At 31.4% G+C, this 17,490-nt stretch overlaps 1 protein-coding gene across 5 annotated transcripts in view; it reads left to right on the top strand.

The window, feature by feature from the left end:
• Nucleotides 1-17,490, top strand: part of LOC145195298 (uncharacterized) — a 56,924-nt gene that overhangs the window by 26,360 nt on the left and 13,074 nt on the right. For 2 of the 5 annotated variants that reach the window (XM_090070895.1, XM_090070899.1), the window contains 21 exons: nt 95-227; nt 603-655; nt 761-865; nt 1,040-1,146; nt 1,339-2,272; nt 2,614-2,739; nt 3,058-3,210; nt 3,360-3,524; nt 3,631-3,730; nt 3,852-3,995; nt 4,311-11,876; nt 12,108-12,294; nt 12,402-12,545; nt 13,006-13,129; nt 13,208-13,346; nt 13,588-13,809; nt 14,046-14,120; nt 14,241-14,512; nt 14,711-15,257; nt 15,821-16,599; nt 16,928-17,204. In XM_090070895.1, the coding sequence (XP_089927021.1) occupies nt 95-227; nt 603-655; nt 761-865; nt 1,040-1,146; nt 1,339-2,272; nt 2,614-2,739; nt 3,058-3,210; nt 3,360-3,524; nt 3,631-3,730; nt 3,852-3,995; nt 4,311-11,876; nt 12,108-12,294; nt 12,402-12,545; nt 13,006-13,129; nt 13,208-13,346; nt 13,588-13,809; nt 14,046-14,120; nt 14,241-14,512; nt 14,711-15,257; nt 15,821-16,599; nt 16,928-17,204 (12,352 nt within the window). The remainder of the gene's footprint in view (nt 1-94; nt 228-602; nt 656-760; nt 866-1,039; nt 1,147-1,338; nt 2,273-2,613; nt 2,740-3,057; nt 3,211-3,359; nt 3,525-3,630; nt 3,731-3,851; nt 3,996-4,310; nt 11,877-12,107; nt 12,295-12,401; nt 12,546-13,005; nt 13,130-13,207; nt 13,347-13,587; nt 13,810-14,045; nt 14,121-14,240; nt 14,513-14,710; nt 15,258-15,820; nt 16,600-16,927; nt 17,205-17,490) is intronic. The other 3 variants (XM_090070898.1, XM_090070896.1, XM_090070897.1) reach the window with 3 other exon arrangements.

The following is a 17,490-nucleotide window of genomic DNA, read 5'->3' as shown; positions in this document are numbered from 1 at the left end:
TTTTGTTTTTAACCTTACTTATTGTTAAGGATTCAAACTTTTTACAATTCAGTTTCTTTGCTTTTTGTAAATATCTACTTTTTATGGGAAATAGGTAGTAGAGATTGATAACCATTTTATACAAAAATGTGGTAGAGCATTTCATTTCAAGGAAGTAGACACATACTTAGTGGCAGTTGAGTCTGCAAAAAGCATATATGAGTGTGTTGTGCATGTGCATAAAGAAGGTTTTTAAAACATTTTTTTTGTCACTTTAATTCAATCTTATGCAATTTTTTTAAAAGGCTTTTTATTGACGCATAATTCTAATATAAAATTATTACCTATTATTTTTCTTTTTTTTTTGTAAATGGTATTAAATATTACAGTAAACATTAAAACAGATATTACAGTAAACATGATTAAACATGAAAACTATTTACCATGTATACCTATGTATAAGTCATTTCAGAGTATCAGCAGATGTATTTGCAGATTAGTTAAATAAAACTAACTTTTTTTGGTTTTGAATGGGTTTAAAGTTGATGTGGTTTCTAAGTTAATATGGTGCATAAATGAAATAAGTAGTTTATAAAATATTCACATAGTTCACTTTTTTTTAGAAGAAACAGTTGATCCCCCTGCACTATCAACAAGCATTCCTGAAAATGGAGAAGTATTCTTTTGTTTTAGATTTTCTATAAAAAAAGATTATTGTTTAAAAAAACTGCTGCTGGAACAAATTAAATCTAAAATTTTCTTTTTTTTTTTATTATTGCAGCTTAAGCATGGTCAAAGACTTTTCTTGACTCATCCCACTGCTGATGCAAAATTGTATTACACAACAGATGGATCTCTTCCCCAAGCTGGATTGTTAACTACTAAGGTATAGTGGCTGAATTCTACTCAGCACTTTTTTGCCTTTGTTTGTAAAATGAATCTTTTTTTTTTTTTTAGGTGTTTTTTAATTGAGTTTTTTACATTATTCTTTATTTTTAAATGTATTATGCATCTAAAAATGTTACTTAGTTTAGTGAATTAAAATCTTTCCTCTATTTAGGAATATGACCCAAAAAATGGTATTACACTGGTTGACAGCGGGATTACTTTTATAAGAGCTGTTGCAATTGTATTAAATAGAAAGCCAAGTGAAGTATTTACATCAAGGTAGGTTTGAAGATTTCTTTTTTTTTTTTTTTTTTAATTTTGTTTTTGGTAAGTTGTTAGCATAAATATCATTACTTTGTTTGAATGTTCTAAAATGTGTAACCTTTTGTATTCTTAGAAAAGGTGAATGAAAACAAGCATATTTTTTAGAACATTTTCAATATCTATGTTATATAAATATATTTATTTCAGGAGATTTGTTGTAATTGATGGTAATAATACTACTCTTTTGCCTGATACTTCCAAGACTACATTAGGTTTGAAAAAAGTTGAAAGTATTGAACCTTTTTCTCAATTTTTTGAGCTTAAAGAAATTTCTGCAAAAGAAGTAATCATTAAAGATATTGTTGATGACAAAATTGAAAATCTAGCTGTTTTACTAGAAGCGCAATGTGTAAGCGAAATAAATACAACAAAAGAAAATAACCCTGTTGGTTCCCTTACTAATGATGCACTTCAGATGCTTAAAGTCGAGGAAAACCATAGTTTAGTGAACAGTACAATTTTACCACCGTGTGAAGATAATAACATTCAAGGTTTGACAGAAAATTTATCTGAAGCTCATCAAATAAACATATCTGCTAATGAAATTCAATTGGTAGGGGCAGAGATTGAAAAAACACCATATGAGTCCTATAATGTTAAAAATGATGACTATTTAATTACAAGAGATGGCTTATTACCCTCTGAATTTGTAAACTTCAGTAAAGAAGATGATTTATCTCAAAGATCTTTTAGTGAAGGAAGTACTATTACTCAAAATATTGGGGATATGCACCAGACAACTCTTTTTAATGCAGTATCAACCTCTGAAACTAGTGAAGAGCTTTTAGCAAGTGAGCAGTTTAAAGATGATGTATCCATTAACAGTGAACTCACATTAGTTGGCTTTGATGAAACAAAGTCTGTTTATGAATCAAACACCATTTCAAGTGTCAATTTTCCTGGTGAGTATGTAGTTGAAGTCCAAACTGCAGAACAAGGTAATGAAGAAAATAGTATCATTTTAGCATCCAGTCAAGAAAAAGTTTATTTAGATATTGATGATAAAATGACAACTGTGGAACTAGAGGTAGATAAATCATCAACAGTATTCGAAGAAAATTCTAAAAGTAAAGTTTGCAGTGTAAGTTCAGATGTTTTAATTGGTCAGTTTTTACTGATTTTATTTAAACATTTTTTGTAAAAAACATTCATTTGCTTTATGATTTATTTTATCACTCTTTCAATTTTTAATAAAGCAACAAAGTATTTTCATCACTTATATAATATCACTTTTGTATGATAAAATTTAATGCTAGTCTTTTTTAAAAAATACGTTTATGTTTATTCCTATTTGTTATTGCTTTAGTTTTTGTGCTACAATATTAGTAGAGACATTAAAAGTGAATTATACTTTAAGTATATTCAATAAACATATAATTTTTATTTTATGTATAGTTTTTATTTCATGTATAATTTTTTCAGCAACCATTAGTGGAATGGGAGAAGTGCATTCCACGTATAACAGCTTCATTTCTTAACCCAAACACTATAAATATCCAGCTTCTAAAAGATCATAAAAGTGACTTAAATTTCATTCAAGGATATTTTGTAAGTCAACACTTATGTAATTTGTTTATTTTTTCAAATCTTTTTTTATTTTCAATTTTATAATAAATTACTTATGTTACCATAGTTGTTTGTAGTTATGAAAAAATAAATAAATTAACATTTAGCTATAATATATTGATAATAAATATTTAAATATAACAAATATTATAAATATACTATATTTTATCATTATAGAAAAAGAATAACTTTCAAAGCACCCTTTAATTTTTAAACTTACAAAAAATTTCATGATAATTATATGATTACTATTCTGATATTTTCAGTCCTAAAAAATTTTTTTTTATTTTTTTTTTTTAGTTATATGTAGATGGAGTGCCTCGTGGTGAAATTCTAGGGAACCATATTCAAGGTTTTTCTGTTAGTGGATTGCGAGGTGGGAGGTCATATGAAATCAGTGTAATGGTTTTTCCAACCAATAAAATTTTTGAACCATCTGCATCAAACATATTGGTAAATATTCTAATTTTTAAAAAATTAATAAAGCACTCATTTCATTTTTATAATAGTATGAAGCTTTAGGAGTGTAATTTCTAGATTTAACTAGATTTTTTAAATATGAAAAAAAAAAGTAAAAAGTTATACAATTTATTACAATTTAGTTTATCACCTGCCCCAGTGTTAGTTTAAATGGAGGTCCAGTGATCTCTCTATCTCCAATGGATAATCAAGGTCAAGTAAAAGTTTTATGGATGGCCAATTATCATCCTGATAAAGCTGTTCAAAGTTATGCTGTTAATGTTAATAACCAATTGGTAAAAGATAATGTGAGAACTCTTTCTTTTTATCATGATAATTATCATTTTCTGTCATTATATGTTAAGGTTTTCAAATTTTTCATGTTGTTTTCAATGCTTTTCGAATCTCATTTAGATATTGCCCTTAAATTGCATAGAAGAATACTGTGTATGTTGTTTGGAAGATATTCCTGAGAATATATATATCAAAGTATCTGTTTTAGCAAGTCTAGAGGGTGAGCTATATTTAATATACAATTCTACTTAATTTTTCAAACATTACAATTATAAATAAATTGATTATGCGTTTATGTTAAATTATAAGTTTTACATTTTTACCCTTCCTTTTTATTTTAGGAGATCTCACACAGTTATCTTCAAATGAGATAATGTTTATGCTTCCATTCCCACTGTATTTCAGATCATACTCTCCTGATCTTATACCATTAGATTATCCCATCGATGGTTTACAGATAGAAGATAATAACTTAGATAAGCAAGGTAATTATTTGCAAGTGATGTAAATATTACTTAAATTTTTTGCCTAATCATCAACATAAATATTGTGCAATAAATGATAATAAAAGTAATAATAATAATGGTGATGATGATGATGATGATGATGATGATGATGATGATGATGATGATGATGATGATGATGATGATGATGATGATGATGATGATGATGATGATGATGATGATGATGATGATGATGATGATGATAAATAATATTGATAATAATAATAATGATAATAATAATAAAAATAATATTAATAATAATAATAAACGTGTAACAGCTTTTTTTTTTTCTTTTAGACAATATTTCCAATGAAAAACTAACCAAAATGCCTGTTTCCTGTAATTTATTGATAAGTGAGTTAGCTGACATGTTGAATGATGATATTCTTTTGGTAAAAGAAAGTAAAGTGTCATTATCTAGAATGCCTCAAGAAAAGTTAATGCATGTATCTAAAAAAAGTTTGTTGCATAAAATACCTGAAATTATCAGCGAATGTTCTATAGAAAATATTTCTGATAATGAATCAAATACTCGTGATAATAACAAAATAGACTTAAAAGAAAAAGAAGACAATGAGTTGAACAAATGTGATAGTATGGATTTAGAGAAATATTTAGGCAATAATTCAAAGCCAGAAGATTTTGAGAGTATTCAGACAGAATGTTCTTCTAACAATGAATTTTCCAAAGAAATCAATGAGACTTTTTGCTGTGAGCACAATGAAGTTATTCAGCCAACTGTGGATGAAACCATTAGTAATTTAGAAACAGAAGATCAGCATAAGTTCAAAGCATATATTCAGCAACTTTCTGATGCTTCAAAGCAAATTGTATTAAATTTAATGGATAGTTCATTAAACATTTTTAAAAAACACCTTATGCTTTCAAAAGATCTCATAGAAAATGAGTCTGATCTTGATGAAAAAGAAATTCCTTCAAGAAGATTACAGAATCCAGTAAAAGATGTAAATTTTGATAAAGATAATAAAATAAGAGACGATGAAGATGATATAGCATCAGATTGTTCCACAACTGCAGAATCAGACAATGAAGCTCCTCTTTGGAGCAAAAAAATTAGCCAAGTCGTTGTTTATTCAAACAACCAAGAAGAAACTGAACCATTATTGAGAACAATCGAAGAAATAAATCATAATGAGCAAAATGACATAGTAGACTCAATGAAGGAACAACTTCGTATTATAATGGAAAAAGAAAAAGTGTTAAATGAAAAAGAAGCTAAACTTAAAAAACTAAATGAAGAGAAGAAGCAAGCTGATTTAGAACATAAAGAGCTTATGCTTTATGAAAGAGAAAAGCAACTGCAAGATAGAGAACAAAGTCAGTTAAAATTAGAGATACTTCGACGTGAAAAAGAGCTTACACGATTAGAAGAACATATAAAAAACCAAGAGGCTGAGTTAAGACAACAAGAATCAAAGCATCTAATGGAAGAAAATCAAAAGTTTACTGATGCACAGAGGCAAAAGTCTTTAAATGAAATTTATGAGAAACAAAAAGAGTTGATTGATAAACAAGAAGAAATTGCATTTAGAGAAATTGAATTGAAAAAGGAAAAGTTAAGAGCTGTTCAGAGGCAGAATGAGATGGAAATACATATTAAGCAATTAGAACTACATGCTCAAGAAGAGAAGCTTCGTGAAAAACAAGATGATTTGTATAAAAATGAGTCATTACTTGCCATTCGAGTCCAGGAAGCAGAATTTCAAAGATCAACTTTGGCAGCAGAAGAGAAAAGAATCAGAGAAAGAGAAGCCCTTAAATTAAAAGAGCTTAAATTAAAAGAAATGGAAATTGATTTGAATGCTAGAGAAAGAAAGCTAAAAGAACGTATTATGACAGAGGAAAAGCAGATACTCCTTGATCGACTCCAATTTGAAGAATGGAAACTTAAAGATGAACAAGAGCAGGTTGAGAGACTTAAGGAGGCCGAAATAACTATAAAAAAGACTCTACTTGAAGAACAGGTTAAAAAGAATAGCCAACTTCAAAAAGAAATAAATGAATGGAAAAAAGTAATAGAAGAAGACGTTGAACTTGAAAAGCTTGCCTTATTAGTAACACAAAAAACATTGTTTAAAGTTAAAAATGAGGAAACTGAAAGAGTTATGCAAGAAAAATTAATTGAAATTGCAGCAGAAGAGGCAAAGAAAGCACGCATTGCCGCAGAAGAAGCAGAAAAAGCTCGTATTGCAGCAGAAGAAGCAGAAAAGGATCGCATTGCAGCAGAAGAAGCAGAGAAAGCTCGTATTGCTGCAGAAGAAGCAGAAAAGGATCGCATTGCAGCAGAAGAAGCAGAAAAAGCTCGTATTGCAGCAGAAGAAGCAGAGAAAGCACGCATTGCTACAGAAGAGGCAGAAAAGGCTCGTATTGCAGAAGAAGAGGCAGAGAAAGCACGTATTGCTGCAGAAGAAGCAGAAAAGGATCGTATTGCAGCAGAAGAAGCAGAGAAAGCTCGTATTGCTGCAGAAAAAGCAGAAAAGGATCGCATTGCAGCCGAAGAAGCAGAGAAAGCATGTATTGCTGCAGAAGAAGCAGAGAAAGCACGTATTGCAGCAGAAGAAGCAGAGAAAGATCGTATTGCAGCAGAAGAAGCAGAGAAAGCACGTATTGCTGCAGAAGAAGCAGAAAAGGATCGCATTGCAGCCGAAGAAGCAGAGAAAGCACGTATTGCTGCAGAAGAAGCAGAGAAAGCACGTATTGCAGCAGAAGAAGCAGAAAAAGCTCGTATTGCAGCAGAAGAAGCAGAGAAAGCACGTATTGCAGCAGAAGAAGCAGAAAAAGATCGTATTGCAGCAGAAGAAGCAGAGAAAGCACGTATTGCTGCAGAAGAAGCAGAAAAGGATCGCATTGCAGCAGAAGAAGCAGAGAAAGCATGTATTGCTGCAGAAGAAGCAGAAAAAGATCGTATTGCAGCAGAAGAAGCAAAGAAAGCATGTATTGCTGCAGAAGAAGCAGAAAAAGATCGTATTGCAGCAGAAGAAGCAGAGAAAGCACGTATTGCTGCAGAAGAAGCAGAAAAGGATCGCATTGCAGCAGAAGAAGCAGAGAAAGCATGTATTGCTGCAGAAGAAGCAGAAAAAGATCGTATTGCAGCAGAAGAAGCAAAGAAAGCATGTATTGCTGCAGAAGAAGCAGAAAAAGATCGTATTGCAGCAGAAGAAACAGAGAAAGCACGTATTGCTGCAGAAGAAGCAGAAAAGGATCGTATTGCAGCAGAAGAAGCAGAGAAAGCACGTATTGCAGCAGAAGAAGCAGAAAAGGATCGTATTGCAGCAGAAGAAGCAGAGAAAGCACGTATTGCAGCAGAAGAAGCAGAAAAAGATCGTATTGTACCCGAAGAAGCAGAGAAAGCACGTATTGCTGCAAAAGAAGCAGAAAAGGATCGCATTGCAGCAGAAGAAGCAGAAAAAGATCGTTTTGTAGCCGAAGAAGCAGAGAAAGCACGTACTGCTGCAGAAGAAGCAGAAAAGGATCGCATTGCAGCCGAAGAAGCAGAGAAAGCACGTATTGCTGCAGAAGAAGCAGAAAAAGATCGTATTGCAGCAGAAGAAGCAGAGAAAGCACGTATTGCAGCAGAAGATGCAGAAAAAGATCGTATTGCAGCCGAAGAAGCAGAGAAAGCACGTATTGCTGCAGAAGAAGCAGAAAAGGATCGCATTGCAGTAGAAGAAGCAGAGAAAGCATGTATTGCTGCAGAAGAAGCAGAAAAGGATCGCATTGCAGCAGAAGAAGCAGAAAAAGATCGTATTGCAGCAGAAGAGGCAGAAAAAGATCGTATTGCAGCAGAAGAGGCCGAAAAAGATTGTATTGCTGCAGAAGAAACAGAAAAAGAACGCCTAATTGTAGAAGATTCACAGAATCCACAATCTGTAGCAGAAGAAGCCGAGAAAATAGAAATTTTAGCAGAGGAAGTTGAGAATGTAAGCATTGCTGCAGAAGAAGCAGAGAAAATAGCGAAAGAACAAGTTGAGACAGAAGAAAGAGAGAAAGTATGCTTGACTACAGAAGACTTAATAAAAACTCACTTTGCAGCAGAAAAAGTGGAGAAAGTGGACATTGCAGAAAATGAATCAGAAAAAGCATGCATTACAGTAAAAGAACCAGAAACAGAGAAAGCTTTCATTGCAGCAGCAGAAGAAGAAGGGAATGAATATATTGCAGCAGAAGTAGTGAAAAAAACTTTCGTTGCTTTAGAAGAAGTATGCATTGCATCAGAATTTATAGAACAGGCACGAATTGCAGCAGAAGTTGAGAAAGCGTGTATTACAGCAGATCAAGCAAAGAAAGCACTTATTGCAGCAGAGGAAGTGGAGAATGCATGTAGTGAGAAAGAAGCAGAAAAATTGCACTTTGCAGCAGAAGGAGCAAAGGAGGTGAGCATTGCAATAGAAAAAACAGAGAAAATATTTATTCCAGCAGATAATAAAGAGAAAGATTGCATTGAAGCAGAAGAAGCAGAGAATGTGAGGACTGCATTAGAAGTGGTAAAGAGTGAACAAATTGTGACAGAAGAAGAAGAAAATGTACTCATTTTAGCAGAAGGAGAAGTTAATCCTCTCATTTCAGCGGAAAATACAATAATAGCTGCAGCAGAAACAGAGGAAGCGTGCAGTTTATTAGAACTAGAGAAAGCATATATTGGATCAGAGGATGTAGAGAAAGCATGGATTGCATCAGAAGTAGAAAAGCAGGCATACATTTCATCAGATGTAGTAGAACAGACTTCAGTTGCAGCTGAATCAGATAATGTATGTGGTGAAGCAGAAAAACTAGAGAAAGCACACATTGCAATCAAAAATACAGAGAAAGCAAGTTTTTTAGCAAAAAGAGGATCCCTTACAAAAGACGATGCAGAAAGAGCATGTAATGCTGTTGAAGAAGTTGAAAAAGCAGGCATCTCAACAGAAGAAGCAGATAAAGTATCTATAGCAGAGGAAGAAGAGAAAATATGTATTACAAATAAAACACACTTTGTAGAAGAAGAAGAAGCAGAAAAAGCACAAGAAGAAGGCAGAGCATCTATTACAGTGGAAGAGGCAGATAAAGACAAATTTGCATCAGAAGACATCCAAAAAGCATGGATTGAATCAGAAGTTATAGAACAAGCACATATTACAGCAGAAATAGAAAAAGCATGTTATGCGGCAGAAATGGCAGAGAAAGCAAGGATTGCAGAAACTTTTGAGAAAATATTTATTGCAGTAGAAAAAGAAGAGAAAGCGTGTAATGTAACAGATGAAGTAGAGAAATCAAGAACTTTAGCAGAAAAAGAAGAAAAAGTGCACATTCCTGCAGAAGAAGAAAAAAAAGAATGTATTGTGGTGGAAGAAATAGAGAAAGCTAGAACTACAGCAGCAGAAGAAGAAAGATCACTCATTACAGCAGAAATACAGAAAACATTCATTGTAGCTGAAGATGAAAAAAAAGTACTTATTGCAGCAGATGAAGCAGAGCAAGCAAGAATTGCAGAAGAAGTAGAGAAAGCTTATATTGTAGGAGCGAAAGAAGAAGAAGAAAAAGTACACGTTGCAGCAGAAGATGAAGGGAAAGCATGTACTGCAGCACATGAAGCAGTGAAAGCAAGAATTGCTGCAGAAGAAGCGCAAGATGTTGCAGAAGAAGAATTAGCACGCATTCTAGCAGAAGATGAAGGGAAAGCAAATATTACAGCTGAAGAAAATGAAGCATACGTGACAGCAGATTTAGAAGAGAAATTATGCATTACAGCAGAAGATGAAGAGGAAGCACTCTATACATCAAAGGCAGTAGAACAACTACATATTTCAGCAGAAGGTAATTTAGAAATAGAAACGTTTGCTAACAAAGAAATTGAGAAAACTATGTTTAAAGCTGAAGAACTGTTTAAAACACACCTATTAGATGAGTATTCAGAAAAAGTTTTGATTAAAACTAAAAAAGTAGGTAATGAGAATTTTACTGGAGTAGAATTAGAAAATGTATGTTTTACTGCTAAAGATGCAGAGTTTGAATCTGAAACAGCAGAAGGAAAGAAAGAATATGTTGCAGCAGATGAAGTAGAGAAACTATGTGTTACAGCTAAAGAGTCAGAGAAAGAAAATGGTACTGCAGATGTAGAAGGGAAAAAGATAAATGTAGCAGGAAAAATGATAGAATCAGATATACAAGCATATAGTTTGTATAATAGAGATATTATTAAAGTCAGTGAAAAACTGGCTAATTCAATTATTACAGAATCGGAAAAGGATATGGAGCTTCTGCTGTTAGGTTTTAGCATCACAAACAATCTAAGTAATTGTTCATTTAATTTAAATGAAAATGATCTTATTGCAGTAATTAATATTTTATGTTTTACTACTATTTGTGATGCTGAATCTGAAATTCTTAAAGAATATGAAAGTTTGGCTAGCAGCAATCTCTTTGTATCACTAAAAGAAATTCCTGAAAAATTGCTTATTGAAAATAGACAATTCCAAGATTTTGAATTTAAGAATGATATGCATATTACTGATAAATCAAACAACCTGGGTGTTGATAGTAAAATTGAAAACAACAAGTCCAATTTTAACATTCAGAATGATAGTGATACTGAAATGGTTCTTGAAAACACAGAAATAAGACCAAATGTTTCCCAATTTCAAACTGTTCTCAAGGAGCAAAGTGAATATGAACAACCTGATGTTAAGGAGATACAAAGTGAATATGAACAACCTGATGTTAAGGAGATACAAAGTGAATATGAACAACCTGATGTTAAAGAGATACAAGAAGTAACAGAAATTATTCATTGTGTTTCTCAAGAATTAGACAAAGAAACAAGCAAAGTTTTGGAGGAAGTAAATAATATTGGTAGCATAGAAGATAATAGCACTTTAGAATTAAATGTTAAAGATGCATCAGGTTTTGATGGTGTTAACAACCTAATTGAAGGTGATCTGATTTTAAATAACACTTTGGACCATTCTCTTTTTCTTCATAGCTCTTCAGTTACAAGTGATGAAAATAATGAATATAGTAATTTCTTATCAAATGATAAAGATAGCTCTTTGTCAAAAACAATTCCCTTGCCCAAATCCTCTGCATTCCAGTTTGAGGATTTAAACAAGATTGCAGAGCTCACAGTTGAATTTGAAAAGGTGCAAAGAGAACATGAAATGAAAGTTCGCTTAGAAGAAGCTAGAATTAAACAAGAAAGAGAAGATCTTTTATTGAAACAAGAAGCTTTAAAGAATGAAAGGCTGAAACTGGAAATAGAAGCTGAAGAAGCCCAATTGAAACGATTACAGTACATTAAAAATGAAGAGGAGAAAAATTATCTTAAACAAGTTGAAGAAAAACAGCAAATTACTGAACGCCTTCATTTAGAAAAAGAAAAAGATCAGGAGCGGGATGCAGCTCAAAAAAAGGAGATTGAAAATGTTAAATCTGAATATGCTATCAAAGTTGTTAGCGAGTTGGTAACAAATGTTGTGGCAAAGGACCTTGTTGAAACAGTTATTGATGAAACATCTGAAGGTATTTTGGATAAAGCTGTTCATGAAGTAACACAAAAAGCATTAAGACAATCTGTAAAGGAAATCCAATCAAATCCTCAATCAAGAACAAATACAAGTGATTCTATGGAAAGATTCAATCAAGACTTTACTGAAGTACTTAATAAACATCCTCAAAGTTCCTTTATACAAACTGCACCTTTGGATGTTTCTAGTTATAATCATGAAAATCAGCATTCAAAAACAGATGACAACATTCTTTTTACTGTAAAGAAAAAGCAGAACTTAAAACTTGATCTCAGTGATATTGGGGTTGAAGCATTATCTTTTGATGATGAAATGCATGTAACTCCCGGAAGGAATGTGTCAGGTAAATTTTGTTAGTTTTATTTACTAAATTGTTAAAAGTAGAAAAAAATAGTAGTTCAATAACACTTTGTCCCTTATTGGTTATATTATTTTTCATAGTTCGTTTTGGATATTCATTTGTTGTTAGTTTATTCTTTTAAATATCATAGTAAAACACTTGCAATCTTTTAAACTTTTTAAAATAAAGAAATATTTGTAGTCATTTAAATTTTTTGAAACTTTTTAATTTTAGCTCAGACCGTCAACAAAACAAGTCGCTTAGCTCAGGGATTAGACATCAGTGTTCGATCAACACACAACAATATTCTACGTTTACAATGGGATTGGAGACCCAGCATCATGAATTCTGGATTTAAAGTTTGGTATAGCGTTTTAGTATTAGGAACAAAGTTTGCTCAAAATGTAAACAGTCATAAAAGGTTAGTTTCAATAATATTTTATGTTAATATTTTACATTAATATTTTTGATGTAAATTTTATTTTTTTTTTTATTAATAATACAAACTATTTGTTGCATTTATTTTAGCCACAAATTTGAGAACAGTCCCCTCCCTGAAGCATGGCCTATGACAAACCGAGATAAGATGAAGGAAGTTTGCATTCAACACTGCTGGGATACTTACAGCAAATTAATGGATATAAAAGGACTTAAACCAAGATATACATACAGGTGTGATATTTTAAAGATATATAAAAAAGATTGCACATAATAGCCATAATTAATGAAGAGTTTTAAAAAAGAACTAAATGTGTGTCATAATAGATGTATCATTATTTTTGATAATAGTTGGATCTTTTTAAAAACAGTTAAAAAGTCCTACCTGGTGCTGTTTATTATGGCAATATAACAACAACAAACAGTACCAAGGCGGACATTTTATTGTATGAAATACCACATTGACAATTATCTTAATAGAATTATAAGCTATTTTAATTCTAAAAAATTGTCAACTTTTAACTTAAGTTTTTCTCAAATTTTATGTTAACACATTTTGAAAGACTGACAATCAAAGTTTCCTATGCTCCTCCTAATCAAAACTCTGATATATACTTAAAAATGCTATTTCTGCTTATTATTATTTTTATTTATTATTCTCTCTTATTATTAGTTCAACTTATATTCTTAACAGGATATGTGTTTTGGGGAGACGTGATCGAACTGGTCAGCGATTAACATTTGGACACATTCAATTAACAATGCCAGGTGCTCCATCAAGACCTAATCTCAAAGTTAAAAGATTAGGAGATAAAGAGGTTAGAGATTTATTTTTTTTTTTTTCTATTATAGCTTTTTTACCATTTTTAATTTTTATAAAAACCATTTAACTGCAGGTGGTTCTCTCATGGGAAGAGGTAACAAGTTATGGAGAAGCATTTTTATGTGGCTACCAACTGTATATGAATGGTGAAGTGTATGGGGATGTTTTTGCTCCAGAAGTGATGAAGATTACTGTAAAAAATTTACTTCCTGGTATGAATAATTGTTTTAGCTGTTGCTATGCATGCATCAGTTGCAATGCATGCATCAGTTGCGATGCATGCATCAGTTGCGATGCATGCATCAGTTGCGATGCATGCATCAGTTGCTATGCATGCATCAGTTGCGATGCATGCATCAGTTGCAATGCATGCATCAGTTGCGATGCATACATCAGTATTTTTCATTGTCTTTATTTCATTGATAATATGAAGTTGTGTTTTTTTTTTAACAGGAAGTCACAGTACATTTACTTTAGTGGCTATGACAAATCATAGCATAGGTAACAGTCGTCCATCAAGGCCTGTTAGAGTGAAGTGTCCACCCGCACCACAACCTGTTCAAGAAATTTTCCAAGTAGAAACAGATCAGATAGGAATTGTATTACTAACTTGGCAGATTCCAACTTCTATTAAAGATTCCATCAGTGAAGTTAAGGAATGTGACATGCAACAAGGTTTGAGAAGATGCTGTTTTTTTGTTTTTTTTTATTTTAACAGTTATTGAAAAAATTTAAACTGAATTTTTATTTTAAATTTTTTATGTTTAAACTTTATTTTTAGTAAACTTGAAATGGTTCTATTATTTTTGTTGTTAATTTAGTTTTTTATTTTTTCATATTTAATTTGGTTGCCATTATTATTATGAGTTGTAAGAAAAGCATTATACATAAACAGAATATTTTGAATTTAGATTCCAATGATCCAATAATTTCTTGTTTCTTGGTTGTTGTTGATGGAAAGATATTTGGAAAGTGTTCTCCTGATGGTAAGATTGTTTCCTTTATTTCTTTTTTTTAATCTTTATCCAATCTTAATTGCTATTTTAAGTCACACTTAGTCTTATTTTTGTAGTTCTTATTTTTTTTTGGTTTTGTTATAATTTCAGCCAATGACAGAGGTTATATTGGTTTTGAGGTTGATGGCTGTAAAATTGGACAAGAGTATGTAATATCTGTACTTTCATTTTGTGAACCTCTTCCATTTAAACCTGATCAAAGAAACGTTACTTGTGGGTGCTCCAGCAATTCTTTAAATATGGTGAAGTGTGCTGCTGTTAGTCCGCCTAAATCTCCCAAGCCATTAATCAAAGCAATCAGTATTGAAGGAATAGAAATTTGTTGGGAAAAAGCAAAAGAGTTTGGTGCTGCAAAACTTTCTGTATATGAGTTAAAGTTCCTATTTAAGAAAATAACTAGAATGAAAATAAAAGAAATTTATAAAAATAAAAGTAAAACTAAAATATCAAAAAAGTGCTATTATTAATATCAATAGTTTTTCAAATATTTTTAACATTATAACCAAAATTACTCTATCATTAATTGAAATTTCTTAATAAAACGTTTTTAATATTTTAAGGGCTACCTTATTCTTGTCAATAAACAAATCTATGGTCCTATCATTCCAACCAATTGCCTGTCAACTGTCTTAAATGATATAACACCTGGTCATGAATATCAGATTAACTTAATAGCAACTACTGAACATCTAGTTGGAAGACAGAAGCATTATTTGGATAATCAAAGTCCTTTATATAACAGTGAGTTGCAAGAAAATCATTCTTCAGAAAATAGTTTTAATGTGGAAGATTCAGGAGACAGTGAATTCTTTAACTTTATGTCTACAATGAAGTCAATGCGAGACTGTAGCTCCCTGCTGGAAAAATATTCTGCATGTATGCCAGGACCAACACTAATAGTTCACTTTAACAATTTTGTTGTTCCACCTGAAAAAGTGTCAGTACTTGAAGTATCAGGTCAGTCAGTGCAACTTGCGTGGAATTTTTCATTGCCCAAGTATTCTAAAAACTCTTACGGGACTATTCTTGTTCGTCCAGAAGTGTTTTCTGTTCATTATTGGTTACATGGATCTAGTATGAGTACTTCTAAATGTAAAGAAACTAAAGGTTAGTAGTTACATTCTGCAAGTGGTTCAGTCAAATTTCATTCTCTTGTATGTTTTAGAGGAACTACTGGTTTATTTATATACTATTATTGAAACTAGATTTATTGGTAAAGCCTGTTTTATGGGTTATCACAAATAATATTTTATTTGGATCTCAACCCAATTATGTTTCATAGTAATTCATGAGCACTAGAAGCATTTGAATTTCAAAAACTTTATACTTGACTTATATAATTACAGAAATGACTCATCATGTATACATGACATGTTGAAAATAGCTATCAGTTGTTTAGATGGATGGTAAAGAAAATATATAACCTTGTTTCTAGATTATTAATTTGGTTTTCAGTTTGTTTTTATAAGTATCACTTTTTCTCATAAAAAAAGCCAAAGTGTAAAAATTTTTGAAAAACATGCTATACATAGCAAAAGACCACTGCAACCAACATAATAAAAACAACAGCAGAGTTTTTGTAATAAATAAAAAACTACAATATTTTTTTTAGCTTAAATTATTTAAGTTCAAGTAATGCAATAGATTGTAAATTAGTATATTTGTTTTAGGAACACGAATGTTTATATCAGATTTAAAACCTGGCACAGATTATGATATTGCTGTGCAGTCAAAAGCACATCATCAAAATCAGTGTGATGCATGGGATCCTCATGATCCTTATCTTTGCAAAGAGCTTTCCAAAATTATATCATTTTGTACTGGACATCCACCATTGCCACCAACAGAGTTTAGTGTAATAGGTGGTACTACAAAATCAATTAAATTAGCATGGAATGAGCCTATTCTTCGTGGGGTTAAAATCATAAAATTTTTATTAATTGTAACTGGTCCAATAGAAAATCCTCTTACAGTAAGCAGTGATTCTTTATCCAGCATGACAAAATCTTTTGAACAAAAGCTAAGAACAAAAAAAGCTGTAATTACCAACTGTGGTTCAAATGATTCTGTTCCAAGAGTTTGTGAAATTTCTGCTGACACTGTCATTTATGAAGTCAAAAACCTCTCTGAAAAAACTGAATATTTTTTTAGTTTGCTCATGATTACACCACATTCTAACAGTAATAGAGTGAAAGAACTTTATGACTCAGCTCAATTTGAAAAAGAAGTTTTTGTAAATGACATCTGGACACCCTATGTCACAACCTCTGGGTTTACAGCTGCAATTAGTCCTCCTGAAAATCTCCATGTTACTTGTAGAAAAACCAATAGCATACACTTAAGCTGGAAACCTGCAAAAGCATATGGAATGTATGTCTTGCTTCATAATATCATCCGTTGGTCAGAGTTGGAAGATGAAGAGCATGAGTGTTTATCCTCACGAGAAAAGGTAGTTTTTTATCCTCACAAGAAAAGGTAGTTTTTTATCCTCACGAGAAAAGGTAGTTTTTTCACAAAGTTTTTTTCTTCTCATGTGCAGAACAGTTAGAAAACTTTTGATTGAAGGTTAAATTTCTTTAAGATGATGGTAAAATTATTTTGTTATAGTTTTTTTTTTTAGCAAAAATTTCATTATAAATTATATGGTATAAATTTTTATGTTTAAATGTTTTAAAAATTTTTTTGTTTTTTTAAATTTAGTTTTTAAAATAATTGAAAACTTTTATTTTCATTATGCATACTGATTTTTGTTATGAAAAATTTTTTTTTTCTCTCAGATTCCTCTAGTGCGAGAACTTCAAGTGGGTACACTTCACATAAATTGTAATCTATCTGAAACAATTATTGACAATCTTATTCCAGGTTCAAAAATTAGTTTTCAATTAGAAAGTTGTTTTGGAACAGCTGAGGTCAGCCCAGTGTCTGAAATATCTCAAGCAAATAGTGTTAAAACTTGGACAAGAGCACCACCTGCCAGTCCAAAGTTGTTAGTAACCAATATCAGTCAAGAGGAATTCGAGCTGTCATGGAATAGACCAGTGCTGTTAGATCTGGGTTTGGTTTTCTTTTTTAAAAATTGTTTTCTTTTAAAAACAATAATTTTGGTATGAATAAATCTAATTTTATAGGGGATATTAGGGTGAGAAAAGATAGGTATATTTGTTATGAAATAAGCAAGGCAAATTATTTTAACAATAGTGAAAAGTGCTCAATTTATACTTTCTTATTATGTACTTATTGGCTTTGGAAATGCTTTTTTTTAATATAAAATCTCTAAAAATCCCAAATATTTGCACATATCATTAACATTAAGCATTTTATGTTCGGCTGCGTAACTTTT

Source organism: Hydra viridissima, unplaced genomic scaffold, assembly GCF_058129835.1.
Source record: "Hydra viridissima isolate aposymbiotic clone 2 unplaced genomic scaffold, HvirCarnegie_v1 scaffold_13, whole genome shotgun sequence".
Lineage (NCBI taxonomy): Eukaryota > Metazoa > Cnidaria > Hydrozoa > Anthoathecata > Hydridae > Hydra > Hydra viridissima.
The sequence above is the reverse complement of the archived record's forward strand: the minus strand, read 5'-3'. Positions and strand labels throughout refer to the sequence as shown.